Genomic DNA, 12,001 nt, shown 5'->3' on the forward strand with positions numbered 1-12,001 from the left:
GTGAGTTTATAGTTTTGTTTTGAAAATATTTTGATCGTGAAATCTAACTTACTTATATAACCCCAGCAATAATTAACCAGTGGTTACACATCCAGTAAGTGACCTCATATGTATGTTTTCCAAGCTTTCATGTGTCTTGAAAAGATCTTATTTTCTGTTTCACATGTTTTGAAATGCACTGTCTGAAAAAAGGGATGTCTAAACTCTTTTTTGTATGACACTCAAGTTTTTTCTCAAATTGATGCTATTCACTTTTTGAGGCTTATTTTCCATGGCTTGTTCCATTCCTCTCCCATGCTCTTACCTTTCTTACTCTATCTTTCTTGTCATATGTATCCCATGAGGTAACTAGTTCTTCCTGTGTGCATTCTCACATCTGTTTGTTTCATCCTCCAATTTATTCTACCTGAAAATCCTGCCCTTTTCTAATTTCCGCCTTGTTGAAGTCCTGCTTATCCTTTCAGGTCTGAGTCAGTTGCTGTATTCTGAGAAACATTCCTTGATCCCCAGGCAGAAAAGGATTTCTTTTTTCTTACTATTATCAGAAAACTTTTTTGTTTATCCATTGCAGAGTTAAATATTTTCTGCTTCGTATTATAATTGTGCTTTTTCTCTTAAATTTTTACTAGATTATAAACATTTTGAAGACCTTGTTTTATTTTTCTTGTCTCCTACAGTGCTTTACATAGTGTAAACATTTGAAATTAATGACTGTCCTATGATTTTATGTTTGAAAACCATGTGTGATTAATGCAAACTTGTTAAATGGAAAAACTGTAGAAAAAAGTTAAGAAAACAGTAAAGATGAATCATTCCTTGAAAATACTATGGTGTATGCATTATGAGAGTATTCTGAGCAACCATCCAGTTCTCTTAGCACCTGACATAATTATGTTTAGTTTTTAACAAACTTTCTTTCTTTCTTTTTTTTAAAAGATTTTATTTATTTATATAAAAGACAGAGATCACAAGTAGGCAGAGAGGCAGGCGGTGTGGGGGCGGAGGGAGCAGGCTTCCCGTTGAGCAGAGAGCCTTATGCGGGGCTCGATCCCAGGACCCACTGAGCCACCCAGGTGCCCCTTTAGCAAACTTTCAACAACACTAATATTTTTTTAAAACTTACATATTTTTAACATTTATTTTTAACTGAAGTATAGTTGTTATACAATATTATACTAGTTTCAGGTGTACAACATAGTGATTCAGCATTTATAAACATTATGAAGTGCTCACCATGATAGTGTAGCTACTATCTGTCACCATACAAAGTTATTATTACAGTGTTGCACTACATACAGGGACTTACTATCCAAAACATTGTTGACTGTATTCTCCATGCTGTACTTTTCATTCATGTGATTCATTTTACATCTGAAAGTTTTTACCTCTTACTTCCCTTCATCTATTTGCCAATCCCTCTTCCCTCTGGCAACCACCTGTTCTCCAAATATATATATTTTTAATAGCTTTATTGAGATATAATTCAGTTATCTTAAAATTTACCCATTTAAAGTATATAGTTCAGTGGATCTAAGTATAATCAAGTTTCTTGATATCCTGTCAATATTTATTGTTGTCTTAATTATAGCCATGCTAGTGTGTATGAAATGGTATCTTATTGTTTTGTTAAAGATTTTCCTAAGATGATGAATGTTGAATACCTTTTCATGTGCTTATTGAGTATTTGTGTATCTTCTTTGGAAAAATCTCTTTTCATATCCTTTGCTCATTTGGATTGTTTGCCTTTTTAATTTTGAGTTGTAAGAGTTCATTATATATTCTGGATACAAGTCCATTAGCATAGACATAATTTGCAAATCTCATTCTGTGGGTGGTTTTTTTGTGTGTGTTTTTTTTTTCATTTTTGTAATAATGTCCTCTGTGGCACAAAAAGTTTTTTAGTTTTGATGATCCAGTTTGTCTGTTTTTTCTTTGGTTGGCTTTCCTTTTGGTGTCCTAAGAAACCATTGCCTTACCTGAGTCATAAAGATTTATATCTACATTTTCTTCTAAGAATTTTATAGTTTTAGCTTCTGTGTTTAGGTTTATGATCCATTTTGAGTTAATTTATGGGTTGGGAACGAGTATTGGATCACACACAAAAAAAGTTCTTTTTTTTTTTTTAAAAAAGATTGATTTATTTGAGAGAATACGTGAATGAGCAGGGAGAGGGGCAAAGGAAAAGGGAGAGAATCTCAAGCCAACTTGCTGCTGACAGGGGGTTGGGGGGGCTTGATCTCACAATGATGAGATCACGACCTGAGCCAAAATCAAGAGTTGGGTGATTAACCAACTGAGTCACCCAGGCGCCTCCCCAAAAAAATGTTTTTCTAGAACTTAATCCATGGCAATTTCCATTTATTTTAAGATACACAGTTTTACTTCGCATTTTATACTGAGTTTTTTTTGGTAGCGATAGCAAAGGTATGCTATGTAACTATGTAATTGGTTTTTAACTGAGGTATTGAGTAGTCAGAATACCATACTTGAAATTGATATATGATACCAAAAAGAATTGTTTTAGTCATTAGAAATTTCTTTATCAGACTTTAAATTTATATTCCTTGAAAATCTCTCATGGGACTGGACCCCTGCATGGCTCGGTCAGTAGGGCATGTGACTCTTGATCTCTGGATTGTGAGTTCAGGGTCCATGTTGGGCATTAGAGCTCGCTTTAAAAAAAAAAAATCTGTTATAAAGAGATTAATTTACCATATTTATAGCTATGATATGATGAGTCTTGAACCACCACAATTTTTCATTAAGTAAGTATGAATATAAATATAAGTTTAGCAATTTTGATTCACTTTGTTCCTTTATTCGTCTCTTTTGGCTTGATATTTTTACATCCATGCTTCCAAGAAAAGTAATCTTAGTATGATTTTATTGGCATTTGCCACAGAGAGTATACAGATTTTCTTTGGCCTAACAATGGGAAGTTCTAATAAGCAGCACATTATAAAGTAATAACTCAATTTTTCATTGTAGGTTAGTTGTGCTGTAGTTCCTGTTTCAGCCAAGTTTGAGATACTCTAGTGTTCTCATAGGTAGATTCTAATTTAAAATGTCTTTCCTTACTAAAGTGAGATTTCTTAGAAATTTACAAAGTATTTCTTACTCTGTAATTCTTAAATATTCTGTCAGGTTGCAATGAATGTATATGAGTTATCATCAGCTGCTGGATTACCTTGTGAGATTGATCCTGCCTTGGTGGTAGCTCTCTCTTCACAAAAATCAGGTAAAGTGCATTGGTAAATATGTATTAGTCTTAGTTAAAATTACCAGGGCAACACAGATACAGGTATGGTACTTATTTATTCAAATGCCTGCTTAATGTCAAATTTTTGGGGGGTGGGGGTGGGTAGTTGGAATATAGCAATGCAGAAAAGACAAAAATCCCTGTCATCTGGAGCTTATGTTATAGTGTAGTCATAAGACTAGATGGAATATTTAAACCATAAGACTAGATGGAATTTCCAAGGTTAGTTAACATAGATGCAAAAGAAAGAGGATCAGGGTCTGATCCTTAGGACGCTTTCAAATTTAAGAACTCAGGGAGAAGAGGAGGAACTACTAAAAAAGAAACTGAGAAAGAAGGATGGATGAAAGAGAAGGAAAACTGGGAAAGAGGCACTTCCAGCAAAGTGGAGAGGGAATGATCAGCTATGTAGAACTGGGTAATGCTGATAAAAAGAGCGGCAGTGGAATTTTTGGAGCAAAATGCTGAATAGAGAGGGCTTAAGAGAGAATAGGAGAAAAGAAATGGGAAATAATAAGTATAAAACAACTCTGTCAGAGAGTTTTACTGTAAAGGGGAACAAAGAAATGAAATGATAGTAGCTAGAGGCAGGAATAAAATCAAGAGAAGGATTTTTTTCAGGTGACAGAGTCACAGAGTCTATACGGATAGAGATGGTCCAGTAGGTAGCATAATTGATATCTAGGAAAGAGTGTCTTATTTTCACTGGACTAGAGTTGTTTACCATGAATGAGTGCATCATTGTATTGTGTTAAACATTTAAAAGATTTTAAAACTAGCTCTTTGAAATGTAGTACCCAGAATGTTCTAGATTTGTCTACAAAGTAAATAACATTTTATCTGTTTCTGATACTAAAATAACCATCCCTATGGTTGGGTTATTATGTCTGGGTTCATTAGTTCTTTTTTTTATTTAACATTCCTTTTTGTTTCATCATTAATGCAGTATGTTAATTATAGTCACATGGGTAATTGCCACTATTACTCATTTGGCTACAACTATATTTTTCATAGCCAAATTTTTAAAACATGTTCTGGCTCTTAAGTTCAGTTCTTACATGTATGTGGTAGGTGAATAATAGAATACCTGGAATTTCCCAGGTACCAGACTCAACTGCCTAGGTAACCCTACAATTTTAATACACGTTATAATAAATATTTTAGAAAGGATTATGTCTTAAAAGACTTACGGCAGTGCTAGTTATTTTCATTGATCATTGGTTCCTTCTGTCTTCTAAAAATAGGTTGGAAATCTAGTCCACTTTCCACATTTATATCTTTCAATACTAGTAGTAAACTTTAGATCATATTTACATGTTTAAAAAAAAGGCTTTTTTTTTATTATTTCATAGAGTCATTTATGCGATAATTTTCTAAACTGTAGTACACAGAATATTTTTATAAAATAATTTATCATCAGTTTTCAGTTAGGAAATTTTAGGATTCCACTTATCCTACTCATATTTTTTTGCCCTATAATCTTAAAATTAAAAATTTATTATGCCTCAGTTTTTTTTTTAGAGGTCCTTGAAATATGTTTGGGTAGTTGATAATAGCCAATAATAATGTATTTTACTTCTGTATCACTTACAACAAAGTTGTGATTAGTTCTGTAGAAGCTCAGTATAAAAATTGAAATTTGCATTTTCTGGTTTAGATTGATAGCTCTTAACTAATCTTGAAGAAATACCTTGGTTTTATTTTTAATTTTCTCCCTTAGAAAACATAAGTCCGGAAGAAGAATATAAAATTGCCTGCCTCCTTATGGTCTTTGTGGCAGTTTCTTTGCCAACATTGGCTAGTAATGTGATGTCTCAGTATAGCCCTGCTATAGAAGGTAATGGTTTAAAATTGCTTTGGTAATGAAAAAGTCAAGAGTTTTGCTATAATAGATACTCTTCAAGTAATTAATGTTCATTTATAATAGAATGTAGATGAACTTACTAGCTATTTACTACTAGCTTTATAACCTTGAATAATTGACTTTTCTTTTTCAAAAGCCCCGGTTTCCTGATAAGTGAAACATGTATGTGTGTGCTTTTGGGTGCCTGGGTGTGTGTGGCAGGGGATGATGAAGTAGTATCCAACTCTTAAGATTATTTTAACGATTGAATGACAAAATGTAAAGCAGCTAAGAACATCTTTTTTAGTTTCAGAGACAATATAAAATTGATAAATGATTTTTCTTGGGATTTTTTGAAAATTTGCCTTTTTAATTCAAACATCATTCATTGCTTTTTTTGCTATAATATTTTTAAAAGCACTAATCCTCATAAAAATGAAAGGAGAGCAAGGCAGGTAATCTCCCAATTCTTAATAATGTCACTATTTATGTAGGTTGTGACGTGATTAAAGACTTGCTGTTTATGTATTCTTTGAAATTTGGGGGTCATACAGAAAAACTAAAAACTCTATTTGCACTTTCTCAGGGCACTGCAACAACATACATTGTTTGGCCAAGGCCATCAACCAGATCGCTGCAGCTTTGTTTACAATTCACAAGGGAAGCATTGAAGACCGTCTTAAAGAATTTCTGGCGGTAGGTGTAGTCAAATAGCAGAACTTACAATGTTTTATAAGGAAAATTAAAATGATAACTATCAGATATAACAATAAATTCTTTTTATTTTTTTCCCCCTCTGTAAGGAGGACCAGGTGAAGAAGGCAGGCATTAAAATCAAGGAGCCAGTTAGCATTTTTTTTTCCCTTAGAAATCTCTCATTTCTAAATCTCTGCAATAGGACCTTTTTTTTTTCCTAAGCTGATTTTTGTACTGCCTTGAATTTTGCCCATTATTTTATATATAGACACTGAATGATTGAAATGTATTATTTTAGGTTGAAGCATAGTGAAAATAAGTAACTTACGAACATTTCATTAAATCTTTCTTAAAATGTTTATATACTTTTAAGCTTGCATCTTCCAGTCTACTGAAGATTGGCCAGGAGACAGATAAAACAACAACAAGAAATAGAGAATCTGTTTATTTACTGCTAGATATGGTAAGTCTCGTTTTATTTTTTATCAACAAGAACATTCTTGATAGTCTTCTTGGCTCATAACAATATGAGCTGAAGTACCTTCTGTTCAGTCCACTCAAGCTACACATTTTCTAAATACCACTTGAAAGACTAACATTACTTGTATTTTATCATATGGTAATCATACCAGGAAACAACAGAATGAAAGATAAGTATTACCTATTGGATATTCTTTTATAAATAGTTTTTTAGCCACCTGGGAATCAGTTAAGGCCTTATATTTTCTTAGTGTGTCATTTTCAACTCTTCAAGTTTTTCTGAATTTTCTACGTTTTGACTCCCTTCCACCCATCTAATACAATTTGCTGTGATTCTCTGAGCCTGGCCAGCTCTTTCTCTTCACTATCTGAACCTGAACCAGCTATGCTTGCTTCTGCACTGTAGCTGTTCCCTCGCTTAGAGTAATCTCCTTTTCCTGCAGAGATCTGTATCTATCCTATGCTTTGGCATACCCCATAGCTAAAATCTTTTTCTAGATAGACTTTCCTGATTACTGTGGCTCACATTAATCTTCATCCCTTTTGAACTCCTCTAGCTTTCCACTTAGTTACAGTTGGTCTTATGTTTGATTTGGCTTTTTGGCTTAATCTTGGAAACCCATTTAAACTTGATGCTATGGACCATATTTTAAATATGTTTATATTCTTTTATATGTCTAGAATACAGTTGAGGGCAAATGAAAGTGCTCAATCTTTTCTTATGATTAGTAGACTTAATTGAAAAGTGGTGATTTTAAAGATTTTGATAGCAAAATACTGGCACATTTATATTTCACATTTTAAAGTAAAAAAAATAATTTTCTCACTATTTCTAGTAAGAACAATATAGAAATTATGATTTAGTGGCTGTGAGTAAATGTTCTGATTACAAATAATTTCAATTCTGTGATGCATTTTTTCTACTTTTCAGATTGTGCAGGAATCCCCATTCCTGACAATGGATCTTTTGGAATCTTGTTTTCCTTATGTCTTGCTGAGAAATGCATACCATGCTGTCTACAAGCAAAGTGTTACATCTTCTGCATAAAATAATAAAATATCTACTTATTGAAGACAAGCACGCATTTTTTGTTGCTCTGGTTTTACCTGTAAACTGTGGAACTATTTTACCTTAAGGCCTGAAAAACAGTTTTGTGGATTATAAATTTCTTTCATACGGTTGTATTTCTGATCATTTGTTTCATTTAATATGGTTGGACTACAGTATACTTGGTTGATTTAGGTTTCATATTCACTGAATTCACTAAAGTTATTCCTATAATTTTAGAATATCATTGTTTGAAAAATATACATTATCTCTATGTTTTTGATATTTGAAAATGAAAAAATCTTTGCTTGTTTATTTCTGAAAAAGAATTGTATTTAGTGATTATTTTAGATAGTGATATTATAGCATTCATCTGTGTGTAAATTATTTCATATAGGGAAGAGTTCTGATCTGTACCTATGGTTCTTAATGAAAACAAAACTGGATGTGCATTTCTGTGATGTTATGAATACATTTCTACTTTATTTTGAAACATTTGCCAAACTAAATACTGTAACACTGTATAACATTAAAAATGTTAAAGGACTGCTTAACATTAGAAGCAGACTATGTCCAGAAATTCTAAAACAGCAGCATATGTTGTTGCTTGTATAAAGCCTGGTGATAATTTTTAGACTAACTTCCATAGTGCCCTACTGGCATTAGCACTACCATTGTACCCTGATGTATAATAAACAATCTTAGACATTTATCAACTGTTGATACAAATGTTAGTCCCTAACCACTTTTTATATGTTTTAAATTTTTGAAATTCAAGTGTACCTGCCATAACATAAAATAAACACTAGACTGTATCACATTTTGAATTATTTCTTTAATTTTGGATCTCCAGAAATTTATTCAATATGAATATTTTAGTGTCATTTTAGTTTAAAATAAGCTTTAGTTTAGGAATGTCTAAATTTAGCATTTGATACTAGGTCATTTGGAACAAAATTTGATTAAGTATTTTGAAAAACATTCCACTGGGAAAAAATTTTAAATAAATATAATTGGGAAATAAAATTACATAACATTTTTTAAGAATTAAGAACTAAAAGGAAACTCATATGCCATCAGCTTGCAGTTGTGTATGTGACCAAATGGACAGAGTTACTTGAAAGAATGGGAATAAAATGAATGATATGAAACTATAAAATGTTGTTGAGAACTACATTAGTGAGTAATGAATGGGAAAGACCTATTGCTTAGGGGTTGGCATGGTGGGCAGAGCAGCTCATTTTGTTTAAAAACTAACCAAATGTTTTGTTCTTTGACGTTATAAAGACTACTTCTCAGCAGCTTTGTATCTGGGTCTCAAATAGAGCTTTTTCTCACAGCTTCTTAAGCATACCCTAGTAAAATCTCAAGAGAAAAGAAAGGTACTATGAACACAGTTATATAATGTTCTTCTTTGTTCAGATATAAAGAGTAGAATGAAATTGAGGTGCCACAAGATTATCGTGTTGCTATTTTGCATATGATTTTTTCCAGTCTATACTTAAAGCAGGGAATAGTTATCACTATCTGTTGGGAATTTTCAGTAGTTCGGTGAGGATTTTTGAAAAGGGAAAGAATTTTCTGGGTTGCCTGGGTGGCTCAGTTGATTAAATGTCTGACTGTTTATTTGGGCTCAGGTATTGATCTCCAGGTCCTGCCTGGGATTGAGTCCAAATCAATCTCCACACTCAGTGGGGAATCTACTTGAGATTCTCTTCCTCTCCCTCTGCCTCTCCCTTCATTTGTATGTGCTCTCTCTGTCTCTCTTTCAAAATAAATCTTTTAAAAAGAAGGAAAGAAATTTTTTAATGGAGTGGTTTTATAGACTTGAAATAGCCTGATGACTCAGTGAACAGTTGAAATTAAATTGTTTGTTTTGAAATTTTAGTATCCCAGGGTGATAGTAACTTGTTGGTAATGATACCCTGAGAGGTAAAGTAGGTATTTGAATATACGCACTTAGATTGGTAATGTGGTAGGCCATAAAGATGTCCATATGCCATTATTAAACCCTGTTTAGGCCAAGAAAAGATGGCTCCTTCACAGTCATGTGAAGGTTTTCTTGCCTCAGTTTTTTTCTCACATACCCAAACTGACTGGTGTGGTATCTGATTATTCTTTGAAGACAATCTTTCTTTCAAAAAAAAAAGACCAAAAAAAAAAAAAAAAAAAGATGTAACTTGGAGAATTAAAAGTAAACTGACAGTACTATTTCTAACATTTTGTTTGTCCTAACTTTTTTTTTGTATTAATGTAATGTTCTTATTCTAAACTTTACAGCACACTGTTTTTATTGTTTTGTGTACAATCATGTCATGCCATGGATGCTAGTCCTATACTCTGCTATTTCACTCAGCAATAGAAGATGTCTTTGTTTTTTTTCTTCAATGCCTCATATATGCCATGACTAATTTAGTAATTTAGTGAACATTTAGGAAATTCCTTGTTTTTCATTTTAAATATCTTCTGTCTATATCTTGGTGAATTTGGCCCATTATCTCCTTAGGATAGTTTCTTACAAGTAAGATTGCTTGGTGGAAGGATGTACAAACTTTATTTATTTTATTTTTTAAAGTTTTTATTTAGTTATTAATTTGACAGAACACAAGTAGGCAGAGAGGCAGGCGGGGGTGGAGTGGGGGAAGCAGGCTCCCCGCTGAGCAGAGAGCCTGATGTGGGGGCTTGATCCCAAGACTCCAGGATCATGACCCGCAGCCGGAGGTAGAGGCTTAACCCACTGAGCCACCCAGGAGCCCCAGGATGTACAAATTTTAAACTTTGATACATAATATTAGTTCCCAAGAAGATTATAATAATCCAGTAAGATTATATCAGTTTTACTCCTATAATTGTGTGAATATAATTTATTCTATTACTGCTAATCCATATCTTTGCCTCTTCAGAATGGGAGACATTTTGTTTTAATTTGCATTTCTTTATTAGGGAGGTGAAATGTCTTTCTTGTGTTAATTGGTTATTTTTATTTCTTTAATGAATTACTCATTTTCATTCTTTTTGTTACTTTCAAGTGGTGTTTGAAGCTTTTAAGATACTAATTGAACACTTACTGGCATATGTAAAAAATTTTTGGTCCCATACAATCTTGAGTGTAGTGATGTGGCTATTAAAATCTGCTAATAGTGCATAGTAATTAATATTAGGATGCAGCTACTTTGATAACTGAATTTTAATTGGGTTTTAGAAGTATAGGACATTTATTTCTAAGAATAGAATTCATATAAAAAGGGTGTATATATATCTTTAAAAATGAAAAGATGTTCAATTTAAATATATGAACTTAAGAATCAATTGAAATTATGGTGAGATTATAATTCCTTTATTCTATTAAATAGGTATAAAATAAATTATATATTAAGCTAATTCAGAGAGATTTTGTTTGTGTGTTAGATACTATATATAGGAGACTGTGTATATAGCAATTTTTAACCTCATTCCTCAGAGATGTCATTTTAAAAACTGTTTTCGATAAAAACATTTGCCAATCAGAAGGCAAAAAGTTGCAAGACTTCCCTTGCCTTTCATACTAATAGCCTGGTGTACATCATTTTTTAAAGAGAAGGAAAAAGGACCAGAAAGAACTTAAGTGCTTTCTTTCTAAATTAGTAGAATTAATATTAGCCTTTGTCTTTTCATTATATCCTCTAAAGTTCATTTGTAAAGCTCTTTATATTTTAATGTGCTTGGTAAAATTGTTTGTATCATTCATTTCACCCCAGACTTCATTTTATGGGAAGTTTTTCATTTTATAAAATGATTGTGAACCCAGGTAAAGTGGCCGTTTTGTTTAAAGGGTTTTTTTTTTTTTTTAAAGATTTTATTTATTTATTTGACAGAGAGAGATCACAGTAGGAGAGAGGAAGGGAAGAGATCACAGAGAGAGAGGAAGGGAAGCAGGCTCCCTACTGAGCAGAGAGCCCGATGTGGGACTCGATCCCAGGACCCTGAGATCATGACCTGAGCCGAAGGCAGCGGCTTAACCGACTGAGCCACCCAGGCGCCCTGTTTAAAGGGTTTTTTGTTTCGTTTTTCGTTTTGTTTTGTTTTGTTTTGAGCTAGAGAGCAGGGGGAGGAGCAGAGGGCAGGGACAAGCAGATTCCATGCTGAGTGTGGAGCCTGATGTGGGGCTCCGTCCTAAGACCCTGAGATCAAGACCTAAGCGGAAATCAAGAGTCAAATGTTTAACTGACTGAGCCACCCAAGCACCCCTAAAGTGGCCTTTTGTTACTGAAAATATAAAAGAAATGGGATCTATATCATACATTATTTTAAATGTAATTTAGATAATTCTTTGTGAAGAAAAAGCTGCCCTACCTATCATTTAGCCATCTGTAATCCTTGTCTTTATGGATTGTACTAATAGAGGAAATCTGGTCACAAACTGTTCTCCAATTCAGTCAATTTGAGCATATGTCTGTACGATTGGGATGAAAAAGACGTGTAAGGTCTCGCACCTCCCTTCTGGGAGCTTAGAGTAAACTTTGCTGTTATGTCATATTTTAATCAGCTAATTGTTCTGCTAGTGTTGCCAGTTTCTTAACCCAGGAAGGATGGAAAAAATTCCAAAGTTCGGTGGAATAGGACTAGGATCCTGGTAGTTTATTCTGGAAAAAAGGCTTTTGGGAATGTCAACACAGAATAAACCTTTAGGAATCTA

General features: G+C 33.2%; 1 protein-coding gene across 4 annotated transcripts in view; it reads left to right on the forward strand.

Moving 5' to 3' along the window:
• Nucleotides 1-8,146, forward strand: part of NCKAP1 (NCK associated protein 1) — a 101,457-nt gene extending 93,311 nt beyond the window's left edge. For all 4 annotated transcript variants that reach the window (XM_082690183.1, XM_082690184.1, XM_082690185.1 and 1 more), the window contains 5 exons: nucleotides 3,145-3,238; nucleotides 4,980-5,096; nucleotides 5,689-5,798; nucleotides 6,172-6,261; nucleotides 7,210-8,146. In XM_082690183.1, the coding sequence (XP_082546309.1) occupies nucleotides 3,145-3,238; nucleotides 4,980-5,096; nucleotides 5,689-5,798; nucleotides 6,172-6,261; nucleotides 7,210-7,326 (528 nt within the window). In that variant the 3' untranslated portion in view covers nucleotides 7,327-8,146. The remainder of the gene's footprint in view (nucleotides 1-3,144; nucleotides 3,239-4,979; nucleotides 5,097-5,688; nucleotides 5,799-6,171; nucleotides 6,262-7,209) is intronic.
• The last annotated feature ends 3,855 nt before the right edge of the window (nucleotides 8,147-12,001 follow it).

This window comes from Mustela nivalis (genome assembly GCF_964662115.1).
Source record: "Mustela nivalis genome assembly, chromosome: 11".
In the NCBI taxonomy this organism is placed as follows: Eukaryota; Metazoa; Chordata; class Mammalia; order Carnivora; family Mustelidae; genus Mustela; species Mustela nivalis.